At 44.2% G+C, this 26,081-nt stretch overlaps 1 protein-coding gene across 1 annotated transcript in view; it reads right to left on the minus strand.

The window, feature by feature from the left end:
- Positions 1–26,081, minus strand: part of ACTN2 (actinin alpha 2) — a 57,942-nt gene that overhangs the window by 18,867 nt on the left and 12,994 nt on the right. The window contains exons 2-10 of the mRNA XM_081298826.1: positions 16,674–16,788; positions 15,574–15,693; positions 14,919–15,005; positions 12,141–12,228; positions 10,530–10,608; positions 7,757–7,838; positions 4,377–4,462; positions 2,924–3,016; positions 946–1,176 (exon numbers count right to left, since the gene is read on the minus strand). Of these exons, the coding sequence (XP_081154952.1) occupies positions 946–1,176; positions 2,924–3,016; positions 4,377–4,462; positions 7,757–7,838; positions 10,530–10,608; positions 12,141–12,228; positions 14,919–15,005; positions 15,574–15,693; positions 16,674–16,788 (981 nt within the window). The remainder of the gene's footprint in view (positions 1–945; positions 1,177–2,923; positions 3,017–4,376; positions 4,463–7,756; positions 7,839–10,529; positions 10,609–12,140; positions 12,229–14,918; positions 15,006–15,573; positions 15,694–16,673; positions 16,789–26,081) is intronic.

Here is a 26,081-nt window from a genome sequence, read left to right on the forward strand (position 1 = left end):
GAAGAATGCAACAACCAATAGGGTCACAGCCACCAAGAAGTACAAAGTATGAAACCAAAGAGGACAAGTTTGTGGATGTCAACATGAATGCCACTGAGAGATGAAGACAGCATCAGAGGAGGGAGACAGAAGCCAGGGTACTGCAGGAATTAGTGATATGGTGGAAACCATGACAGAACTCCTTGTACATGTTCTGTTGTAAAGAGACCAAATCAAGCAGCAGCTATGGAGTGGGGTGCAGTGATGGGGTTTTTGTTACTTTTTTTTTTTTTTTTTTTAGTTGTGGTTGGACACAATATCTTTAATTTATTTATTTACTTTTATGTGGTGCTGAGGATCAAATATAGCGCCTCGCATGTGCTAGGCGAGCACTCTACCGCTGAGCCATAACCCCAGCCCTCTTTGTTTTGTTTTTGTCTTGCAGATTTCAAAGCACTTTGAATGTTCATGTGGTGACACCATCCATCGAGAGGGGAAAACTGAAGTGTGAGAGAAGAACGCCAGACTTAGACCTTGAGAATATGAAAAGGGTAGGTGGTAAGAGCAGAGAGAAGAGGGTACGTGATCCTGCTGGTAGATCTATGGGGGCAGATAAGGTAAGGTTGGAGAAGGGAGGAAAGAAAGGCCATTCCTGGTATATCTGCTGAGGGCCTGCTCTTTGCGGGACACCATTCATGGGCTGAGTCAACAACTGCATGATGGCAGGTGAAAAACATCAAGAATGACAAGGTGGCAGAGTGCGCACCTCTGATCCCAGCAGCTTGTGAGGCTGAGGCAGGAGGATCGCAGGTTCAACACCAACTCAGCAACTTAGCAAGACCCTGTCTCAAGATTCAAGAAGTCAAGGCCTCCTTCTCAGCAGTCCACCAGGGAAGAGACCCAGGCCAAAAGCCTATAGGAAAACATGAAGCTTCCCGCATTCCCAGGCTGACCCTAGCTACTCACCGACACCATCTTCCCCTCGGAGGGCATGAAGGCAGGCCGGTTGCTGATACGCAGCTTGGTCTGCAGGGTATTGAAGTTGATCTCCAGCTGGCACTTCTCCTGCACCTTGGGGGGCTTGTGCTTCCGACGATAATCCCGGAAGTCCTCCAGTTTTTTCTGCATGGCCTGCATGGTTTTCTCAGGAGTCCGGTTCTCCAACCAGGGGATCGTGCGCCGAATCCATTCCAAAAGCTGCTCCCAAACACAAAAACACTGCTGAAAACACCAGCAAACTGCTCCCAGTTTAAAAAAAAAAAAAAAAAAGAGGTGCCTGATCATTTGGAGTAGGTTAAACTAATGCTCCCCAAACTACTGAAGGGTGGTCACAGTGCCCTGCCCTAAAGGCAGGGAGAGGGCAGCCCTGCACATGGCAGTTGAGAAAGACTCCTGGAGTCACCAAGGGCCACTGGTGAGTAGTGACCCACCCCAACAACACCAAACACAGGTCGAAACTTAAAAGTCAGCACGCAAAGTCATGTTTAACAAAAAATGTGACAGTTACAATAAACTCAGGGACCAGACATTAGCAGACAAATGCTGGATGGAGCTTCCAAATTAAAAGGAAGAAAGAAAGAAAAAATCTGACATGGAGGAAATATAGTGTTATAAACTCAGCAAAGAACTGAGTTTAAATCAAAATGCTTTAAAAAAATAAGCTTGAATCTAATGACTCTAATGAGTTTGTTTACTAGACAAATGTACCGTAAGCGTGGGGCTGACTCAGTGCCAGTGCCTATTTTAACATCCAGCTTTTAAGTAAACCAGTCAGAGATCAGTGAGAATGGTGGTGCATCCCCGGCTCCTGCACACCCCTTCCCAGGCCTGGAAACGACCCACGGGAGGCCCGTCGTCCCCCCAGGCCTGCTGACGGTCAGGGAAATGCCAGAAGACTAGAATAAAGCAGTGTAAGTGGTGAGACTGCTGCAGTCCAAGGTCTCAGGAGCGTAAATGAAAGACTAAGTAAGAAAAGGGAGGATTTCATTACTGAGAACCGGCTATCCTTCTGTTCTGGTCATAATTGAAATCTGAATTTCATCGCAGTCTTAAACAATGCTGTCCAATTGGATTTTTCCATAGTAAAACTATGAACAACAAAGAAAGAAAACAAAACAAAACAAAAAAATATATATTTCCTCCCCTCAGTAGTATAAAAATACAAACTCAGTATCACTAGATTAGATTACCATAAACTATTAATTGGGACAATTTACTCCAAGAGTCCTGAAAATTTTCCCTGCATAGACCCAATATCAGGTAAATTAAGTCAGAGCAAAAATTATCTGGGCTTGAACATGTGCCACTATATTGGAGTCTGTTCTTGGAGGAAGTGCCTGTGGGCCTCGCCCAGCCCAAGGGAGAAAAAACTCCTGGGCAGGCAGGACATGCCTCCTTGCAACCTGTGCTACGATGAGGATAAGAGATCAACAGGGACAGTGCTTCTCTAACCAAAGGTCTGGCAGAAGAGCTGTGGACAGGCATCCCTGGACCTCGGGTGCAGACCCTGTGGGGAGGGCGCTCTGTTCTGGATGCCCTGGGTACATGGCAGACACACAGGCTGGGCCACCTCCTCACAGAGGGTCATACGAGTTCTGTTCAGGGGCCATTGAGTGGAGCAAGGCTCCTGAACGTGATCTGCATCCTGTGTGACGTCAGGAGGAACACAAGTCCCGCAGTGTCATCTGGGGGTCCGACCCACAGAGCAGAGCCCAAGGAAGGTGCCCTTCACTAGCTGGGAACACGCGGACCAGCTCTGTGCTCTGGGGCTGTCTGCAGCAGGAACTGCGTGGCTACAGGATTACCCTCCTTTCAGATGCAGCACATCTTCTGCCTTTCTTCTATCTGAGGTGGAAAGTGCAAAGACCGTGGACGCTCCGCTTCCCACTCTGCACCTCACCCCCTGGATGGGTGTGGACAGAATGGGGCCACCAGTTTCCTTTACCTCACTCGCTAGCCTCTCATATTCTTCCATCAGCCTCTCATTCTCTTGATTCACAGCAAGAACCTTACATATCCTGTTAGCCGCTGTCTCAGCCTGCAAAACACAAGAGGTAAACGGAACGGCTCCAGCGACAGGGTGCACACACACAGGCCGACGGGGCCAGGCTGAGGGCGAGGAGGGGTGGCGTGCTGAAAAGGCACAGAGTGGGTGAGGGCAGGATATGACAGAGGGCACAGCTTTCTGACACTGAAATCATTTCACACTGTTTTTAAGTTTTCACAGAGACTTACACAGCAGGCTAGATATACTGTGTGCAACAACGGGGAAATGACATTAGTCCAAGACACAGGCTTTGTAAGACATCAAGCAAGTTAGTAACAGACATGTGTGGGTCAAGGAGACCAAATCTCGGGTGCCTGAATGTCCACCTGAACACTCCTCAATACTGATCTCTTGGCAACAGAGCAGAGATGCCCTGAATGACACTGGACTTCCGAAATCAAAGCAAGAGTGACTGGTCCTGAGCACACAGACACAGTGCTGCACTGAATGCACCCAAGATATCTTCCGAAAAGGGTATGCAGAACTTTCTAGATAGGGTCCTCACATAGAGCTGAGCTTGCTTTAGGGTTTTGTTTAATTTACTGTTTAACCTGAGGAGTCATTGTAATCCTCTGCTGTCATTTGTGGTCATGGCCTCAAACCACGACCATGCGGTGGATGGAGAAGAGGAACGTCTCAAGGATGCTTCCAGGCCCATAGCCTTCCACTAGCCTGGCCTCTGAAGCCCTCTGGGCCTAACCACAGGCAGATTTCAGTTATGACTGCTTCCCGATGATCACTTTTAAATGAAAGGGACTACAGGAAGACACACACCATCCACCCCGGCTATCGGAATTCCACATAATGTAAAGGGTGAGCAGCAGGAACTGGTGAAGCTACAGAAGCTGAAGAACATTCTCCCAGTGTCTGGGCTGTTTATCTAGAGGAATGTGACTTTTCTATTTTTTTTTTTTTTTTGAGGCTATAGCACTTGTATCCCTTTCACTGTTCACTAAACAAAAGTTAATCTTGACAGATGTGAGAACAAATCACTGAGCCATAAAGGCGATTTCCAGGCAGATGACCAAGGGAAGGCATTACCTCTCTTGTCAACCCCCACTGCCTGATGCATGTGGCTTGCTCTTCAAGGCACTTCTTTTGTTCCTAACGCCCAAATGTTTCTACAATTGACTAATGAGATAAACAAAAGATCTCAGAAGGAAAAAATATAGACTAAAACCCCTTCCGTAACTGTGTAAAGTTAAAGCATTACAAAGTATTTGCAGCTTGGAACTCGCTGTGTTAGGGTTGTTCAGTGACACTAAGAAAGAGTCCAAGTCAGATGTGAAGCACGCACACACACGCCAGGCACACACGGAGCAGCCAGCCAGCAGTGCACGGGGTCAAGTACCTGCTCCGCTCCTGCGAAAGCATGGTAGAAGCAGGAGACGTAAGTCATGATGGCTCTTTCGTCAGGTTTGGGAGTGTTCACAATGTCTGAGGGGGAGAAAATAACACAGGACACACACACAGGCGAAGAGGAGAAACCAGGGTGAACACAGGGAAGAGCAAACCAGGTCACATGGCCCGTTTTCTATGCATTTCACAGGCCGGGGATCCTGACTGGGAAGAATGCACGGCACTGAGATTTCTCCTGACAGAACGATCTAAACCCACAGGTTTTTTGAACAATCAACTGGGGATTTGTGCTCCCTATCCTGATGGGCTTTTAAAGGGTGTTCAGTGCATGACCACGGAACCTGATGCTGCATCAGAATGTCACCCCTTTCTGGAGACTCCGCTTGACAAATTGCTTGGAGAGTGCACAGTACTCTGAAAGACGCTCAAGATACTAGCAGACTGTTCTGGACTCCTCCATCCTCACCATCACAGTGGCCGGCATTCTCTGCTCTGCAAATCACCCAGGTGGAGAGGGCATGGCTGCTCACCCTCCATACACACTTACCACGCCACTCAGAGAGACACTAAGAGTGACAACACATGTAGAGAGAAGGGCAGGCACGGACATGCTCCTGAGTGTCCACTACCCTCTGCACTAGTTGAAGACCAATCAGAATAGACGACCACGAAAGTACACCCCTTCCTGCTCCACCCTGGCAGCACCGTGCTTCTTAACCTTGCTCATGAACTCTAGTCAGTCAACGACAGAATGAAGCTAACACAATTCCCTGTGATCCCCTAGAGCAAAGCCTTGTTCACAGAGGCCATTAACAGGAAGAATTGTATGATTGTGTGGAATCCTCAGGAAAACAAACACAAATGGCATGCCACTGCGTGAACAGTAAGTTTCAAGAAAACTAGACTACAAAAGACAAACGCCAGCTTCCTCAGAACAAGATGGGTCTCTTTACTCAGAAGAGAGGGAAAAAAACAGGAAAATGAGAGGAAAAAATCCAGACATAGGAGGTGAAAGTGAGTGGTGATCTGTGTTGGCAGCCTCACCTCTGCATACCAGCAAAATCATGGCAGTAACAGGGAGCATGAGTCATTGAGGCCCTCTCCTCGGGTCTGGTAGTGTGTGCTGACTCTGCATGGAGAAAAGGTGGTTAGCTGTGGATGTTCTAGTCCTGCAGCTTCTGCCCAGTGCTTCCTCAGAGAGGCTGGGATTCTCCCCTACCCCACACTGGGGCTGTTTAAATCTCGGCTCAAGTCCAAGAAGTTACGTTGCAAAGTCAACACTCTGTGCACTTCCAAGAACTGTCATAGGAAACGAAGGAGCTGCCCAGAGAAGGCACTGCCAGCCCAGAAGAGCCTCAACTAGCAAGAAAGTCACGTCTGTGGACAGAACGAGGCCTCCAGAATTTCAGCGCACTCACAGGGACATCCTGTCACAACACATAAGGCCCAGGGTCATCCAGGCCCCTGCCAGGTCTACAAGGAGCCAAACCCAGGGTTCACCTCAAATAGGTTCATGGTGAAAAGTAGGGAAATAACTTTCACAACCTCTTAAAATTATGCTAGATAGTTCAGATGAGAAGAATTCATTTTTCACTACAGGTACAGTTCCTGGCTAAATAGGCCAATTAACCCCTTGAAAATGCATTCTTCTGATCCATTAGAAATGAAAGATGGAAAAAAGGAATGAAAGACAAGGAGGAAGAAGACTACAGCGGCACCTTTCCCATCAGCCACAAGGGACACATGAAGTGGACAGTTACCCAGGCCAGGAGCCAGAGACCAAGACAAGAAGCAAGAGAGAGTATGGGCAGGCCCAGAGCAAGGGCAGTTGCAGAACCAACAACTGGTCAGTGATGAGCAGAACTGAGACCTTCCTCAATTCAGGGTGCCAGGGAGGTATCAATGAGCCAGAAGGTGGCTTTGCTGATGTGTCCTGGCTACTACCTCAGGAACTCCAGGTAGTTATTCTCACAGGAGAAGCCAAAGGAGAAACCACACAAAGCGGAACTTATTTTGGAGGGGGCAGAGGGACAAAGAGCAGAAAGAAATCTGCTGTCTTACTTCATTGTTATATTGACTCTCTACCTCTGAAGAATTTTAGAAAAACTAAGTAGAATTCTGAAGAGTGCATTCAAGTGTTAGCACCAGAAATGAGTTTAATAAGTGGTCAACAGTGAAGTTCTGATTGAAAGACCACAATCATGGGTTGAAGTACGTCACCCCAAAAGACATGCTGAAGTCCTACCCTCCAGCATCGCAAACATGACCTTGTTTGGAAGGAGAATCTCTACAGATGTGATCCAGGGAAGGTAAGGGCATTCTGTAGCTGGGAGGGCCTGACTCCAACCAGTGTCCTTATACAAGGACAGACACAGGAGAAGGCCATGTGAAGACCAGGGCAGGGACTGGGCTGACACTGCCACAAGCCAAGGACTATCTGGGGATTCCACCAACACCTTGATTTTAGACTTAGACTCCAGAGTTATGAATAGGAAGAATCTCTCCTTATTTTAAGCCACTCAGTTTGTGGTTACTTCTTGTAACAGCCCTAGCAATCACCGAAATAAGGAAAAATGGAAGCTGCTATTAACTGTAATCAAGTTCCTTACTTTTCCAAAGCAATGAATGATTAGGGAATAAAAAAAATAACAACAAAGTGAAGTCTGAGTATGACTCTGGGGCTTGAACTTCTCCCTCGCCTCCAGATACCCAGCAGAGGGCCTTTCTCATTCTAAGAGCCTGGTCAGTGTCTACTGAACAGTAGTTGACCCACGGATGGACAAAATGAAGTTTCCTCAAGTCTGTTCTGGAAAGAGGTGCCACAGGCACAGCTCACATGAACTCATCATGTTGTTCCAGATTCAACAAAACAATTTAGTTTAGTTAAAAATGAGATGTGAAGGTCTGGCTGGTAAACCGATGGCTGAATGCTCCATACTTAATTCTGCAACTTCTAGTTAGTTACAAGGACGGGTTCTCCCCGCCCCGCTTATATGTCACAGAGAGATTTATTTGCTAAACTTATCTCTATGTGGTTAAGGAAAATGCATTATGTTGTTGGAAAAAAATAAATGCAGAAAGTCTTTTTTTAAAAATGATAAAGCATTCTGTTTTCTGAGCTAAAGCTGAACTTTGTGCCAAATCCTTTCACTGTAATTATGCTGGCTTGTTTTTGAGCAGGGTTTAAATACATACATATGAAAAAGTTAAATGTAAAACTCTAATACTCATGTGCCTAGGAACAGAAGTCTGTCAGGAATCACAAGAACTTTCAGTGTAACTTAGCATAAAGCTCTGCAAGGTCCCCTGCAGAGCCACTGCGCTGGAATCCAGGGGGTCCTCTAGAACTCCGCAGACACACTCCCAGCTCACCTTCAGCATCCAGCATCTTGGGGATGTCCAAGTGCTTCTCCGCGATCTCCATGGCCAGATTAATGTTTCCTATGGGGTCATCCTGCACAAAACAACACAGCCAGCTCTTTAAAATACTGAAGCAGAACTCAGGGACAGCGCCTCTTCTCCCCTCACCTTGGGGAGGGCTGCGCAACCCACACGTGACACTACCCTACAGGACTGTCCCTCTCGCCTTTCCCCCACTGCCTTGAAAACATCAAGAAACAGCGAAGTCACAGAAACCACAGGACCCATGCACACTGCACTGCACACCATGCAAGCGCAAGGGGCAGGCTGTCAGGAATCTCCCCACTGAGAAGAATGAATGGCACTTGAGAGCATGTGTTCCAGCCTGCGAGCCACACAATTTCCATCTTGCTCAAAGGAACCATGGAAGACACATCTTCCAGATCTGCAGAGTGGTCTTGGAGAACGTTTACTCCAACAGATTGGTTTGAAAAATTAGAGAGAGGGGGGTAAGGGCAGAAGGCAGAGGGGTGAGGGTGGAGGGGTGACTGGTGCAGGGCAGGGGGGTGAGGGCTGCAGGAGGTGGAGCTGGGTGAGACTGTAAGTTCACAAAAGAGGCTACAGGCAGCTGTGAAGAACAAAAATCATGTTTTTATGAAGTCAAATCCTAAAAAAAACACTACAAAATCTTAAAAACTGTGAATTTGTGAAGAAATGTTTTCTAAAGACTACACATATCTTTCATTGTGAAATTGGTTAAATATGTATTACAAAATAAATTCAATCTGAGGTGTAGAACTGAAACACTGAAAAACTAAAAGACTTGAGGTATTGTTCTGATCTATTAAGGAATTAACTTATATGTCTGAAATGGATGGGGTTAAAATAGAAAAATCAAAATGAAAAGCAGTGCTGTTACTCAATTACACAAGAATGACTGTCATCAATTTTAACAGCAAAGTTGTTTGAACATTTTAGGAACTGTGATGCTTTGCGAGGAGCACAATCATTTTATAGGATATTTGAAAAGTGCCGAGTTTAAAAACACATGTCAGCTTCCGGGTCCCATACAGTAGATCATTATTTTAAGCAAAAAAGTAAGTTAACTAAGTATGGTTTTAATACAGTATGTAAGTACTTGTCTGTCAGCAGATCCATGTAGTGACTCTCACCAGTGTATTGAATGGATGCGCTTATGAAGCCAACTAGAGCATACAAGTTTCTTTCTTTCTTTTTCCAAAGAAAGATTTTGGTACCAAAAACAGAGTAATGTCTGTAAAATCTGTCTCATCTGGACTGTAACATAAAGAAAGAACATGCAGCAGTTGAGTAGTTAGCTCAGCTATTGTCCAAATGGCCCCAGGCCATTTGAGTTTCTTAAAAGCACCAACTTTAGAGTGAGGCATGAAGAAAAGTGTGTGATTGTATCTACACACATACATGTGAGTACACATATGCATCAATATCTAACAGGCTCTGATCTCGCACCATGTAAAGGATTAGCTGCCGTCATTTACTATCACTTTCCATCCATTGCAAATGGCCAATCACCACAGGTCTACAGACCTTTCATAACAAACACTGACCATTATAAAATGCTAGTTTATAATGAACCTATCTAGTACAACTGAGTCTAGTGCAGATTTTTCATTTTGCTAATGTAAGAGAGATTTATGGGAAAAATGTAACTTGTCCATATGATTAAAATGTGTCAAGGGAACTTGGGGTAATATGCACATTGAGGAGCTGGGGGAAGCTCCATTTTCTACTACAGCAATGTAGTCTGAATCCAGGATGTAAGTGAACTCCTCATGTGTTTCCCTGTGACCATGGAGACAGGCTGGGGAAAGGGTGAGTAGGCAAGCAATAACTAACAAGATGTGGGAAGCCAGGACCCTTCCGTCAACCATCCATGCCACACAGGTGAGTACAGCATGCAGCAGGGCAGATTCCACACCCAAACACACAGCACACTAGTTAAGCACACCAGCACCCACGGGGACATGAGCTGAGACTTCCGCTGGGAGTGGCCAGCAGGGGTGGCCACGCTAGCCTCCAGTCGTTATTTCTAAAGCAGCACACACCATGCATTTGGACGGGGCCCTGACTTCTTTTTGCATTGCTAGTCACACGGCAAACTGTTCTTAAAGAATGATTTAGAAAAGGAACCTACAACTTAGACACACTAAACTTTAGGCTCAAAGAGAGAATTAGTTTTCTAAGTCCAATTGTCTAAAACAAGCAAAACAAAACAAAAATCCCCAAACTTTTCTAACTAATACCATGTATCAATAGTGAGATAGGAAGTATCCTTTGTGCAAGAAACAAGTTAATTAATTGAGTAAATATTCCTGCCACTAAATCCTCAGAAAGGCAAAGGGAATTTTAAAAGGCTTGGAGTATTTGAAAGTCCTTTGCCCAAAAAAAAAAAAAAAAAAAATATATATATATATATAGGCTTCAATACTCATTTTTTATACTCCAGGAACATAAAATCTTTAAGAAATATGGATGACACCTTCCCAAGAAGTCCAACCAATCATAAGCTGTATTTTGGTGGGGGCCTGGAGGCCTGGCTTTTGGTGTCGTCCTCCATGGCAGACAAGCATGCTCCTGGCTGCCTTCTATGGCCTCCCAGGAAGGCTGGCTGGGAGGGCGTGCTTGTCCAGGGTGGGTCTTGTAGCAGCACTGGGTCTGTTCTAGTTAGTGCTGATGTGCTCATTCTCAGAATCACATGCTGAGCACAAGGGAGGGGACACTGCATGCTGGGCCAATCCAGAATGACCTTGTTAAGCTTTGAGTAGTCAATGAGGTCAGGCCGGTGTCTGTGGATGAGGGCACAGAGTCCAAGGCCATCTTTCCAGCTTCACAACCAACATGGGGGAGAAGAGGAACATGGTTAAAGGAGAGAAAGCAACAAGCAGGCTCCGCTCGGCAAGACGCTGGCCTTCCCTCCAACTGAATACACCGAAGGGACCTTCCCCTTGACCCTACCCAGTAGGTTGGTAGTCCCTTGCACGCCCATCTCTTCCTGGGGGCAATAAACACTGCCACCTCCTGGTCCTCTTCTTTCCGTTTTCAATGACAAGGACTTGCCAGGGTCCTGCCTTGTTTCCATGACGCAGACCATGGCACAAGGGAGATGCCTTTGTGCTGTGCCTGCCCTTCCTGTCCCAGCTTTCCTCTCCTCATTCTCCACTTTGGTCCTTAGCCTTGGGCTGCCAAATAAGAACCCCTGGGAAACTCTACACCGAACATGTCCAGGGATCTTCCCACTGAGTTCAGGGACACTTCAAAAGCCACCATTTGTTCCTAATGCAAAGGCATGTAGGCAAGGGGATATACAGGAACAGGGCAGATTTTGATTTCCAGGCTATTTCCCATAGACATCAGCACTGATCACTCCTTAGCCAATGCCAAGCTTGGCATGTGCAGGTGACAGCAGGGTCAGTGAAGGCTGGCAGGGTACAGAGCTCTGTGCCCAAAGGTTTGGGAATGGAAGGAGACTCTGGTGGGAGCCTCCAGGCCTTGTTGCTGACGGGCTTGTGACAACCTAGGGTCAGTGGAAAACAAGCAAGAAGGTGAGTGGAAGCAAGTCTGGGGCTCTGGCAAAAGGCCCCAGCCCTGCCTGGCTCCTATCATCTGCCAAACAGCATCCAGTGGGAACAGGGCAGCATTTCCCCTTCTGTGCTCTGAAGGCCTGGCTGGTTCAGTGCTCATAACAGGCAGGCACTCTTGAGATATCTGTTAAGCTATAAGAACCTCCCAATCGGTCCTTGTAGCCCATCTTGGTCCTTCCTCTTTTCCCTATCCACAGACCCATTTGTATTTGAGAGTAACCCACACTCCGAAGGGTGAGTATACAACCAAATCTCCATGTCCATGTGATGACAAATATGCAAGAGACAGAAGACCACAGCAAGCATGAATCCTGATCACGGATTATGTCAGCACTTCACTCATCTCGTTCCCTGTGATTTTTCAGAAGTGATTTTCCTACTTCTTTTGAATCTTGGAGGAGCAAAGCTGATGACCAGGCCTGAGGGATCAGGGTACAGCAAGTCTACCAGGATCTCACCTGTCACTGACAAGTGACCATCAATCCTACTGCCTTCTCCCAGCAGCAGGTGAAGCCAAACTGAGGCACATTCTCGTGCCCCAAATTCCGGCACTGCCGGCCCTTTGGTTGTCAACAGGGCTGCCTTATGAGCATCCCACACCTCCACTGAACCTTCTCCCCTGGGAGAGCCTGAGCATCAAGAGTTCTATACCATGGTTTTTCTCCATACACAAACTCCAGGCAGGAGGAGGGAAACCCCAGAGTAAACAAACATGGTTTCTCCCAGCTGCGGTGGATTCCAGTGAGCAGGGAAAGATCTCAAGGCCCTGTGCTTACCTGGTGTGGAAGTTCTGAATGTTCACATTTCTATAAGGAGCTGTTTTCCTCTGACACCAAAGCAGCAGCCCTTCTTTGGCAGATGTTTCTGTAACAATAGCCAAGAAAAAAAATGTCCATAGGAAGGACTCATTGTTTAGTTCACCCAGCTCCTACTTGCTTTTGTAAGAGACCTTCCAGGAGGCCACTCACCAACAAAGCAGCTCTTCTCCCAGTCTCTGCTAGCAGATGAAGCTGGAACCCCAATCCTAGGGACAAGCTTCTGAAGACTTGTAAGAGTCTTCAAAAGGACAATGCAGGAGTGGCCAAAGATTATAGCATAAAAAAACACCAAAGCCAGACTTCAGGGTGACTGGTAACCTACCCACTTTAAAATTAAATTAAGATAATTGAAAAAATATGTGGGGTTCCTGCTAGGTGAGATGACAAGCAGGCTTCACTTGGCAAGATGTTAGTCTTCCCTCCAACTGAATACACCGAGGGGACCTTCCCTTTGACCCCACCCAGCAGGCTGGTGGTCCCTTGCACACTGGGGATGTCAATTACTCTGGACTGGAGACTGTCCAAAGTGAAAAGGCAGGCTGTGGAGACCAGGATGCCGCAGGCCGACCCCTGCTTCTCAACTGACTGCATCCTTTAAATACCAGGAAAGCTAGATATGGGAACAATCTTGGGGGAAGGGAGTCTGATGGGGCCACCTAATTCTCTGCACTGGCTAAATGTTTATGCATACAATTCCAAAAAGCATAAATAAATGAAGCAACCTGAAACGCAACTCCCACAAACTTACAGAACAACTAACCTCATTTATACTCCATCTCATTTATAATCCATACTCTTAGGTAAAGGGAATTCTCAGAGGCCACTATGTTTTAAATTTACTCCCAGTGATTTTATAATCCAGAGTGTTACTGATAAATGACCAGTTTGGTCACTTGAGTTTTGACTAAGTTATAAAACCCATCAGCACCCATGATGATGTGCTGATGACCACTTGAGGGCACAACAGGACAGGCCACTGGTTCACCAGCAACAGCCCCTGCATGAGCCATGCTTGCCCACTGTGACACCCAAGCCACTTCCCCACAGTAGCTCCAGGCAGTGACTATGATGGGGAGATGGAGTGGAGAAGGCCCCAGCGGCACCAACCTCAAGACCACACAGCGAGCGTGTGCCTCTCCACGCCTCCACCCTGCCCTTCATGCCCAGAACTCCAGGAGGCTGGAGTTCCTCAGCCACCCCTGCTGCCTCCCTTGCCCTGCCAGGCATCCCCAGCAATCTCAGGCACTTCTTCTGTGGACGAGTGCTGGCACCTTCCGTCCCCTACCTCTCCTTTACTTTCTTGGAAGAGGCCACCCATCATTCTGTTGAAAGAAACTGGCTCCCTCCAAAATTTAGTTCTAATAACAGTATATTTTTCTATCTAAAATATATCATTAAAAACAAAGATGATTTTCCACAGACTTACTGAAATTAAAAATTACTTCATAAAACTAAGACAAATAAAATGTTAGCAAACCAATATTATGCACTGTGTTGGATACTAAAAGAACATCTCCTGGAAGAGACTTAGGTACTCCGCTCATGAAATGACTACTTTTTATTTTTAATTTGATTTATTTATTTATTTATTGGTACCAAGATTGAACGCAGGGGCACTTAACCATTGAGCCATATCCCCACCCTTTTTTTTTTTTTTTTTTTGAGACGGAGTCTTGCTGAGTTGCTTAGGACCTTGCTAGGTTTCAGGGGCTAGCTTTGAACTCATGATCCTCCTGCCTCAGCCTCCCAAGCGGCTGGGATTATAGGCATACACCATAACCCAGCATGAAATGACTACTTTTTTTTTAAAAGAGAGAGAGAGAGAAAGAGAGAGAGAGAGAGAGAGAGAGAGAGAGAGAGAGAGAGAGAGAGAGAGAGTTTTAATATTTATTTTTTAGTTTTCGGCGGACACAACATCTTTGTTTTTTGTATGTGGTGCTGAGGATCGAATCCGGGCGAGTGCACTACCGCTTGAGCCACATCCCCAGCCCATGACTACTTTTTAATGTTCAATTCTTAATCTTGTGAAGAATATATTACTGTATTCTTTTATTTTAGCATTTTATAAAAAACTGATTTGTAATCTCAGCAGCACAGGAGGCTGAGGCAGAAGTATTGCAAATTCAAAGTCACCTCAGCAATTTAGTGAGGCCCTAAGTAACTTAAGTGAGGACCCATCTCAAAATAAAAAAATAAAAAGAGCTGGGATGTGGTTCAATGGTTCAGTGTCCCTGGATTCAATTCCTGGTACCAAAGAAACAAAAAAAAAGACCCTGTGATTTGACTATTTTATTTGGGGGCATGTAAATAATTATTTTGGGAAAACTCTAGGGGAACATACCATTCACCTGAAATAATAAAATTAAGTTTTAAATTCATATTATAATGAGTTTAAAATTGATAATCAAGCAGAACTCTGCCATCATTGTGATTTTACTAGAATAAATAGTAAAAAAAAAAAAAAAGATCAACAAATGCTCATTTAAAAAAAAAAATTCTGCAATGAACATGTGCTCATCTTTTCCAAAATGATTCCACCCTCCTGAGCAGAACAGTACTGCCAGGGTCCTTCCCTACACAAATATAAAACTGACGAAAATGCAACATACATGCCCTTTATTCACCCATGTGACTATTGAGAATGTCACTGTATCTATTTAAATTTTAATCTGCAACCTAGATTCCCACCATAGAGGTCTAGACTTTTAGCCACATTTTTTTCTAGCCACAGTTTACCTTCAACTGAAATGTCCTGAATGGCAAAGCGAAGGATGATGGTCCAGATCATACCCAGGGTCATCTTCACATTGCCGTCAACAATCTCTGCAGGTGAGAAGAAAGTCAACAAAAGAACCCACTCAGGACACAGCTCACTCCTTCAGAGCTAAAGGGAAACATTCATATGGAAAGACCAGCATATGTTTTATAAATATCACAGTGTTTCTGATCATAAAAGTGGTATTCATTACCAAGTGTCTCCAGTTTAAATGAATTGTGTTAATAATAAATACAAATCTTGTATACGTTATCATGAAAAACATTTAGGAGTTTCCAAAGCTTTACAACTATACAAACTAAGGTTTAAAATCATCAAATACCAAGAATACAGCCTCATCTCTACCAAATCCTTCTTCTAGGCTATGTGTAATGAGGTGCCGCCAGTCCCAGCTCCTGCTGGACTCTGTGGATTCCCAATCTCCCACTGAGAGCCAGGAGGACACATCCTTCCTAGTAATTAGTTCTCATTATGAGTAATAGGGATGTGTAGATTCTTTCTCACTCCTGTAATGGGTTTGAAGAAGATGTGATACTATATTTGACTCTAACACTGTGGGAGGGAAGAGAGAATTCACACTGAGGTCAGTGGCAGGAAGGGCCCAGGCCCTCTCACCTTCAGCCCCGATGGACACCAGTTTCACCCCTTTGCTGGCTATGTAATCCAAAGCCTTATTGACGTTTGCAATCTTGTGGAACCGCATTTTGCCCCGGTCAGGTTTGGGCAGCCTTTCCCCTGTAGAATAAAGGGAGCACAGTAGGGCCAGAGTTACCCTTGGTACAGAATGAAGATGCCCAAACTCAGAGCCCTGAGGATCATTTGAGCCCAGGGCCTTAAGACCAGCCTAGGCAACATAGTGAGGCCCCATCTCAAAAAACAAACCAAAAAAACCCAAGATGCCAAAATGCAGAGTCCAGGCGTTCCTTAAGCAAAAACTTGAGTGTGTGTGACACTTTCCCAGTTTCTCTAAATTACAGGGTAGAGGAAACTCCGGCCCAGAGCTAAGAAGACCAGCAGGGAGTCATAGTATTAAGGATCTGCTGGAAGAGTCTTGTTTGGCCTATAAGCCAACCTTCACATGTGTAAAGAGAGAAGCCAATTCATGTCCCTAGAGCATTCGCAGTTGCTGGCTATCTGTTAGAGGAAGTTGGGTGGCCTAGTTCAAATCTCAGAGGTGGCTGCCAGGACTCGCCTTAGACACCTGGTTATGAAGATATATAGACCAGGGCAGACTTGCCATCCTCCTTCCCAGTCACACCCCTCCAAGGGTGCTCCATCTAGTCCAAGTCTAGACCAGCCAAGTGAAACTAGGCAATCAGATGCACGGGATCTCAACTCACACATTCAGAGCCATGCTAACATACATATGGGTGTTCTGGCTAGGACATGACTTCTGGAATGCATGCTAGCTGGACTAGAAGGGAGAGGGCAGTCACATAAATGTCAATTTTCTTCTCTTACTTTGTTTCAAGGAGGATTGCATAAACATTATTTTAATCAGTCCATTTTAAACAGAATTCTCTCCTTTTTTTTGAACAACAACAACAAAAAATTACTTCAGACAGATTGCTCTTTGGAAAGGTTCCTTTGCCAGAATACCATGTTCTTGCTCAGCCAAGTTCAAATGAAACTTCTGCTGTGATCATCTTTTAAAAGAGATGTTTACCTAGTGATTACACATTAAAGTATAGGACTGGTGGGGTGTGTACACCAACCTGAGATGACTTCCAAAAGCAGCATGAGCTTGAGGCCATTCCTGAAGTCCTCCTCGATGTTTTCAATCTGAGTGCCGGCTTTCCGCAGGTGGGAGTTGCACCAGGCTGTGAAGGTCTGCAACGAAAATCAGACACAGCTGAGCACAGGACCCTAGCTGACATTCCACATCCTCCACACCTCAGAGGGCCCAAGAGTCTGCAGGGCCCCGGCCTTTCACAAAACAAAGGGTTTGATGAAAAGAACTAGAAACCCAAGAGTAAGATTTTAGTAAAATTTCTTCCTAATGAACAACAACTCATTTGCTATTCTGACTTGAGGATTTTCTGCCTCACATCAAAAAGGCCCCTGTTTACACCTACACCTTCACCTTGAAAAATCTCTTTCTTTGTAAGAAAGGGACTAAATTGGGATGTGCTTTATTCCTTGTATACAGCAAAAATAAGCTTGCTTGCAGAATAGATGCATAAATAATATTGAAGTAATGTTCAAATGTCTTTCTTTAGAGCAGAGGGTAGGCAACATTGTGTGGCAGAAAGGAGAGGGGGAGGAGACAACCATAGTCACTAATTATGAACAAACAGTCTATCTTGGATAAACAACAGTTTAAAGCTCTTAATTAAATGAATTTGTAGTACAGCTTATCATTTAAAAAGTAACAGTACTCCTTCTAGGAGCATATCCCAGGCCCTGAGCTAGATCCTAGATTTCAAACATGACTAGAAGAGCCCTGCCCGAGAAGGGCTTCCAGTCCAGTCATTGTTAACAATTACCAGGGTAACCTACAGCAGAAAATGGACTATATATTGGGGGCATCCAAAGTCATTCTGTTTATTTTTCAGTTTCTTTTAACTTGGCTTCAACTTGTGTACTATTTCCTGCCAAAACCAGATTAGGAATGCTTCTAGCAGCTGCTGGTTAAGAATGTAAACTGTCCCCTTGTCTCCTGACAGCTGCTAGGCACAGGAACAAAGTGCCTGGCACACTAAGCTTGGGGGAAGGAAGGAGGGGAAATAAATAGGGTTCTCTGCTCAAGAGGAGAAAATCAACCTCTTAAAAAATAGGCTGCTTCCAAGTAAGATAAGGAAAAAGTCAAAAGTATTCACAAAAATGACTTTCCTGGGTAATAAAGAGATTTTCACATCTAATAGTCATTCATTTCAAGAAATACATGGTAATGTTCAATTCAAGGGCAAAAAAGAAAATGTAGGCATTTTATTGGGTTTATAGTAATAAACTTTGCCCTGAGAGCCTAATGGAGTGAGTATCCTGAGACACATCGGAGCTTTAATTGGGTCTAAGCAGGGGAGATGCTCCAGATTCATCCCCAATCAATGTGGCAGGCACTCACAAGTGGATATGCAAATTTTAATTAATTAAAATGAAATGAAATTAAAAATATAGCTCCATGTTGCACAAGCCATCTTTCAAGCCTTCAGGGTTGCTTGTGAAATAGTTTAGCTATAGAACATTCCCACCATCACAGAAAATTCTACTGGACAGCACTGTTCTAGAGAGCAAAGGCTATTTTCTGAAGATAAGATTACTGTAAGCCTCCACCACTTATTTGTTTAAATACTAATTTTATGCATTTACTCTCCGCATAGATAAAACATTTTATTGGTTCAAATCTCAAGTGGAACAGAAGGGTATTAAGTGAAAATCCTTCCTCTCACCCTTGTTCCCCAGCAATCTAGTGCCCCAGAGGGAGCAAAGGGCATCCATTGCTTCTGTATGCTATCTGTGCACATACACTTCCTATGCTATCTGTGCACATACACATTTTGAGTCCCTTCAAATATAGTGTTGCATCTTGTTTTTATCCACTTAAAAGTATGGTGTGGAGACTGTTCCATTATCAGTACAGATGGCTCCTATCTGCAGCTGCCTCGTATCCCACATTACTGTAACACATTTCATGTAACAGGCTCCCTATGGATGGACACCTGCATTATTTCCAGATCACCGAGTTCTTACAGTGAAAAAACAGGCTCCATTTTCCATACTGGGTGTTTTATGAATTGACAATATTGAGACTGATTATATACTTGGTCTTATGAGAAAGGCAAGAGGATAGCAGGTTGTAATAAAAAGGAAGTTATTAGCAGAAATAAAATACAATGAATGAACATGCACAGTTGCTTTTACTTAGATTCTACTTTAAAAGCAGCTCAGATTGCTGGTGAAAATCACCATACTTTATTTAAGTCTCTTTGTAATAATCACATCAGAGGCACTTCTGGCCATAACCCCAGCACTGCTCACAAAATCAACACTGGCTTCTTGACCCGCACTATAGAATTCTGTAGAAGTCTGTCTGCCACTACCTTTTATAGGTAGAGACAATGAAGGAAATTCATCATGGGTAATTATTCAGTTGTACAAATCCAGAGGATAAATTCAGTCTAAAAGGTCACTTGACTTAATTAAGCATAATGAAGTTCCCCACCTTAAGGACTTCTCCTGAGTGCCCACAAAAGTGGTGACTAACCAACTTATACACAGAATAAGGACTCTAGCTGCTCTGAGATAACTGCTTGCAAAGAGGCCTGTGCACTCTGAAAAAAGAATCCTAAGTTTACTAGAAGGTTTAATTTTCATCCTATTTACAGTTTTAATTACCATGGCCTAGAAGGGCTATTGCTATACATTACCTCACCCGAGGGTTCAGTGAAAAGCCTTTGGACTTGGAGGAGACAGAAACACCAGTGGCAACAAGACCCCACACATCACCTGAAAGCTGCTTTGGAGACTTACTTGCTGTTTAAATAGCATCTTTAATTCCATGAAAATGCAAATGAGAACCAACATAGGTCCACAGAATTGGGGGGCAGTCTCCTTGATTCAAACCAGACTGCCACATTTTCTTAAGGGAATTGGTGCTCTATGGACGAGGAAAGAGGCCAATGTCTCCCCAGCCCAGAGTCCAACCCAGAAGCTGCCCAGGTGCATGGGAGACCTTCCAACATCCTCCCTTGCTTTCCAACTCAGACCTTCCTTGGCTTCTCTAGTCCCCCTTCCTCTGCACCTACAGAGAAATGCAAATGCCATTAGCAACTCAAAAGTGCAAGCATAAGAATGTTTCAGAGGGGCTGGGGATGTGGCTCAAGCGGTAGCGCGCTCGCCTGGCATGCGTGCGGCCAGGGTTCGATCCTCAGCACCACATACCAACAAAGATGTTGTGTCCGCTGAGAACTAAAAAATAAATATTAAAAATTCTCTCTCTCTCACTCTCTTTTTTTTTTTTTTTTTTTAAAAAGAATGTTTCAGAAACATACAAAGAGGACCAAGAAGGGAAGCCATCTATCCCCAGCAAGGAAAGACAGGTGTTTCTAGTCCCTCCAAAGAAGCTAAGACAAAGCTGAGGAAAGAGTCTTCAAGTCACAGAGAGCAAAGAAGTGCAGTGGCAGACACTGTCTCACTGTGTATGCCCGTCAGACAACTGGAGCAGACAGTAGGATATCCTTCCTAAACATAAGGAATCACAACCCTGAGTCATTGGCCTTTCCTAAATGAAGACAGCAGCCCTCCAGGCACAGGGAGAAAAGTGGAGCCAAAGTCAAGGCTATGTTATGGTGATTTTAATAGTTTGCTCTCATTTGAGAAGACAGAAGGAAGCCCAGACCATCAGCAGCCTCTGCCTCTGTTGTATTCCTTACTGTGCTCTAGAAGCCCAGAAAATGTTCCTCAAACCCCACACCCCCACATATGTAGTGATTGAGAAGGACATCAGCTGAAGGTGGTTCCCAAAATATTCACTAGCAAGAACTGCCAGCCCCAGTCAATGGCAGGAGAGGCCATTCCATCTTCCATGAAGGACTTATAAGCAAAGTCCTTAATCCATGGGCACTAGGAAACCACTGCTTTCTCAAAGTGAAACTATTTAACAGGACAATCAGCACATGTGCTTAAAGTAAAAAGAACACTGAGTCCTTACTAAGCCGCCTGGGATCAGCTTGTAGTTCAGTCCTGTGCATTCACACTGGGTCTCTTTTTAATGTTAATTAAACCATTGGCATCCCACCTATTCCACAGGGAAAAGGTGCAAAAGATATTTAAGAAAAATGTGTTACACTTGTGATGATTTGTATTATTCCTTTCTGATCACACATATGCACAATTTCACCTGAAAGAGTTTACCTGGGTACAGAGACAAAAGATCAGCTCTAAGGTTGACCATGGTCCTCCAAAAGTTCTGGTTCACCTACTTCTGACTGCAGGAAGGCTCTAACCCTGGAATGATTCTGAGTAATCGTCACCATTCCATGTTCTCCAAGCAAAAAATTTTGGCAACATATCTGCAAGTGTCCTTTCTTCTTCTTTAGCCAGGTTTTTCTTTAATAATAATTACACATAATATTCTGATCATATTTCCTAAGCTGAAAACATTACATCTTTTCTGAATAGGATGAACCTGGGTCAGCAGCACAAAGGCCAGGAAAAGACAGCCTGAAGAACCTGACAGTCACAGAACTGCACTGCCCATCAGGTCAAAACGGCTGGGGGCTGTAAAGTGATCTGTGATTTTGAGGTGCATATCATTTACTTTCCACAGGGAATCAAGCAGCCCACTCAGCGGTTCTGAGCCTGCCCTGACTGACATTCCTCCTAGCCTGCACCCTGTGGCGTGGGACTACGGGGTTCCCGAGAGGGAGAAGGGAGAACAGACGGAGCCTGGCGCAGCCTGCACTTGTGGCTCAGAACTCAAAGTCTATTTCTGACTCTGACACCATGAAATGATTTGTCCTCTGGATGCTGATGCTCTGGTGGCTATTAAAAAAAAAGGGGGGGGGGGGAGACAGTCGTTGCCAGGATTAGTATTGTGAAATCGTTCAACAGGTTACCAAAGAGGAGAAGAAATACAGAAGTCGGCTGGCCAATACAACCCAGGGCACAAAGGTTCTGACCTCTCACAAACTACTATTAGAAACCACAATTCTATTGAACCGATTTCCTCAAAAATGCTCCATTTACTTTTCTATTTTTAACAACCACTGTAATAGGGTCTTCTTTTCTACTTCACAAATTCTCAATTTGCCAGGATCACTTCTAATCACTTTCCTGGTTCATTATAAAAATGCAAAGTAAGGGGGTTCTGGAAAGCCGCCCATGTATTCAGAATCTTCAGTGAAGGTCAGAGAGGAAGGTCAGAGATGCTTCTCCTAAGTAAATGTGTTTTCAACCTTATCATTAAGAAAGGAGAAGACTGCCCTCCCAGACACAGGTGGCCTAACCCCCTGAGTGGGGAGAAGCTCCTGATTTCCACATGGCTACCAGCAGAGCTGCCTGGATAACCATAAAACTCCACACCCCTCTGCCCACCAGAAAGGCCCTACCTGTGCACATATCACACAAGGAATGGCAGGGGTGATCCCCATAGATGCTGCACTGCTAATCCCAATCAACATGCCCATCCAGAGTGACATCAGAAACCAATAGTAGAGCCTCAAGTTTAAACACCTTGCCATCTTAGAACACATTCAGCACAGTGTTTCTGCTGGTCTCTACTCAAACATCCAGGAAGTCTCTGGACCCAGAAGCAACTTACAGTGATGACAAAACATTCACCATAATGAAGATGGAATTCCAAACCTTCAAGGCTTCAGGTGCCCAGGTATGTGTGAATATACCTTTCAACTATTCACACAAAATCTTAAAAACTTAATCAAAGCAAGGAGTATCCAAATTGTAGGAGGATCCTGCACGCACTACAATTAATTCCCAGGGTGTCTTGGAGTCCAATAGGACTCTAACATTCTCATAACTTACATAACCAGGCATCTAGCTACACAGTGGGCAGCCCTTTTATTCTCTGCTCACAAATCTCTGCTTAATCTCTAAAGATCTTGTTAGATAACATGGACCTAGACAGCTCAATTTATACAGTGGCCCTTAAATCTGCAGCCAGGCCTTGAGACCAGCTTAGTATGGAGTGGGCATGTCAGTACATCTCCTGTTGACCTACTCTACCAGCTCGCTCACCTGTATGATGAATTATAAGACTTCGAAACTCAAAAGAACAGTGAGCAGTAATGGAAACTCAAAGAATCTTAAGATGCTATGGGCTTTAAACAGAAAGAGAATCAAGTCACTCCAGAACTTTATTTTGGTAGGACAAGATCACTTAGAAAAATGCAGACAACCTCTAGGCACGATGTAAGCCTACTTGAGCATGGGACACAGCCCACCTCCGATCACGTTGCTCAGCACAATCCAGACGATGATGCTGTAGAGACACAAAGGAGATACAAGATGGTCCAGATCCAAGAAGCTAGAATGCTGCCAGGTCTTTATCATCTCTAAACTTATCACCAGTGTACATACCACTGTTGAGAACACACACACCATTGGTATAACATAACCTCCTCTGGGTAAAAGGTGCTCAGAACATGAGATTTTGCTGGGGGAGAAGGGTGTGTGTGTAAAAACATCTTGCCCATCCTTTAAAAAAAAATTTTATTACTAAGTGGCAATCAGGACTTGTTCATAACACACCAGATACAAAGAGCCTTAGGAGGAGCCCTGTACAAAGGCAAGTCCTACAGCACTCCGCTGCAAAAGGAAGGCCCACATCTGGCTACCCAGACTGTCAGATGCCTGCATGCACCCACATCATGAAAATGAACACAGTAGTCTCTACGGGTGCCTTGTTCTCCCCTACATCACCCAGAGAACCAGCTCCCTGCAGGGGCATCTAAATTCACACACACACACACACACACACACAGCTAGGACCTGTTTCAATTTTCTGTAGTTCAAAGTTTAAACTATGATGATCTCAGTCATAAACAAAAACTTTGATGGTTAAAAAAAAAAAAACCCAAATGCTGCTTTTAACTTGAATTCCAATGCTAATGACAAAGACAAATTTAATTAACAAAAAACAAGGTAAGTGAAAAAAGAGGCAGTCTTTTTGTCCTACTGATTTAACTCCAACAAACTGCATCTGCAAGCAGGAATCAGGATTTCCTTCTATCAATGCCTAAGAATACATAACAATCTCAAACCAAAGGGATAGGAAAGCCCACAACAGTCCAGAGTTTCAAGAGGCCCCATCCCTACTACCACAGGAACATCCTAAGAAATGTTCGTCAAAATGACCCACACAAGCAGGCCAGGGTCTTTGTTTTGTGTTCTGGACAGTGCCTGGAACACAGTAGCATAAAGATACTACTTCCTGGACTTTCTGGGAGAGATGAAAGAGGACAGCAGTCAAAAAAAAAAAAAAAAAAAAATTAACCAAAAAGAAAAAAAAAAGACCAATAAGCTAAAAATGGGTTATCTATTCAAATTCTAGTTGTTTAAAAAAATTATTATTATCATGTCAAACTTGAACTGCTGAATCCTTAAATGTTAAGAAAGTCTGTAAGCTTGCCAAAAAGAGAAATACCTTGCAAAAATAACAGGCAACCTCCCTGCTGAGAGCGTCTAAAAATAGAGTGGAGCTAATGGGTGATGCTTTAAGTGGGCAGGTTAAAGATGACTCTCCCAGCACTTGGGATGACACTCTTACCAGGCCAGATTTGAATCACAAATTCTGAGCCATGAACTTCAGCATTCCACTGCTGGCCTCCTGAGATGATCTGGGTGTAGACCATATTGCTCAGAACAGAGAGAGACAGAGGGTGGGGGTGGGCATGGGCGTGTGGGGTCCACAAAGCCTAGTCTAGGCCAGACAATTTTGGTTTGAGGAATGACCTCTGATATGTGGAATCATCCCCAAAACTTCCAGAAAGGACAGAACAAATTACAGCTCTGGAATCTGGAAAGGGGAACAGCCAAGGAGGCCATACAGAGGGGAAGATGTACAGCTCTCTAAGTCACAGGAAACTTATAGCAGTGCAGACCACCTCTAACAGACATGCAGTGAACCCCTCCAGGAGGGGACAACCCTCTCTCTACCACAGTAAGTCTGCACATCAGGACATTCACTTTAATATTCCTGACCTCTAAATGGGTCTATTCTCTGGATGCTCTTCCCACTAACTGTAAGGTCTCGCTAGTTTTCTCACTAATGAGTTAAGAACCAGCTTTAACACTATTCACCCTTATATTTGTATGAGAGCAGCAATCACACTTTTGAGAATCATCTTCTAAGGGAGTGGGAATAGGAAAGACAGTAGAATGAATCAGACATCACTTTCCTATGTCCATGAAGGAATACCCAAGCAGAGGAACCCCACATGTGTACAGCCACAGGAATGGGAGTTATATTCCATATATGTTAATATGTCAAGTCCAGTCTACTGTCATATAACTAAAAATAATAAAAGAAAAAAAGTCATCTTCTAATACTTACAGAGTCTTTCTTCTAAGGGGAGGTAAAAATTCGAATTAAGCTAAAACATTCACTATATACCAGTCTAAATTTTACCAATTTTGATGAAGAAGATAGTGATACACAAAAATGATCCACAGAACTAACTGAAGCCTAGCACTTGCTGATCTTAAATTACAGCTTGCATCCTGTCCTGTGGAACCAACAACTGTCCTGGGTCGAACCTTACCACATTCCTTTTCGATGTCAAACTCTCCATTTAAAACTGAGCATGTGTCCCTGTGTTCCCTCTGATACAGATCACCATAAATAATAATGCATTTGGGTTGATTTTTTAGCATTTTTCTCTATTTCACAAAGATTGTACATTTATCAAGAAACTAAAATATTTCCATCTGTTAATTTTCTTCCTGTTCAAAAAAAATTCCTATAAACATTTTATTACCACTTACAGGAGACCTTATTACTCATTCTCTTGATTCTTATTTTTCAGCTGCAATTATTCATCTCTACCTCTCTACAATCTATCAAGGATGTCAAACACTTTTGAGATGTGGATATCTGATGCTAGTTTCCATGCAAGACAACTCTGTTTCAATGCCAAAGAGAGTTTGTAAATCCTCAAAACAAGGAAAAAAGCCACTACGGCACTCTTTCTTCTAAAGGAGAGTTCCCAAATGTCTTGGTGAAACCCCCTTTAACTGTCAAATCCAAAAGAGTAAAGACAAGAAATATGTATATTCTTCCCAAACTATTTTAGGACTGGAAGCATATGTTAAACTAACCAAATCAAATGTCTTCAGAATCAAAGTCTAAATCATTCTTGCTCTAGAAGGTAAAAATGGAAAAGAAAAAAAGTAATAAGCTCAAAGAACCATAGGAAAGCTACTGGTGTCTGGTCACTGAAGCTTAAAGATGTGCAGAGCCTGGCTTTGCCCACTAGCTGGGTGTTCTGCTAGCTCACACCTGCCTCCCCTAAGCGGCACAAAGGACATGGAGAATTCCTCTGGAGACTTTCTGGTAAGCAACCATATTAAGGCTCCCAGCAAAGAGCCCTCCATATGATTGATCCTGGGCTGTGCTTCCCAAAATAACCTGTTCCCTTGGAGCCTGGGTAATTATGCGCAAGACA

Source organism: Spermophilus citellus (assembly GCF_964194105.1).
Source record: "Spermophilus citellus genome assembly, chromosome: 6".
NCBI lineage: Eukaryota > Metazoa > Chordata > Mammalia > Rodentia > Sciuridae > Spermophilus > Spermophilus citellus.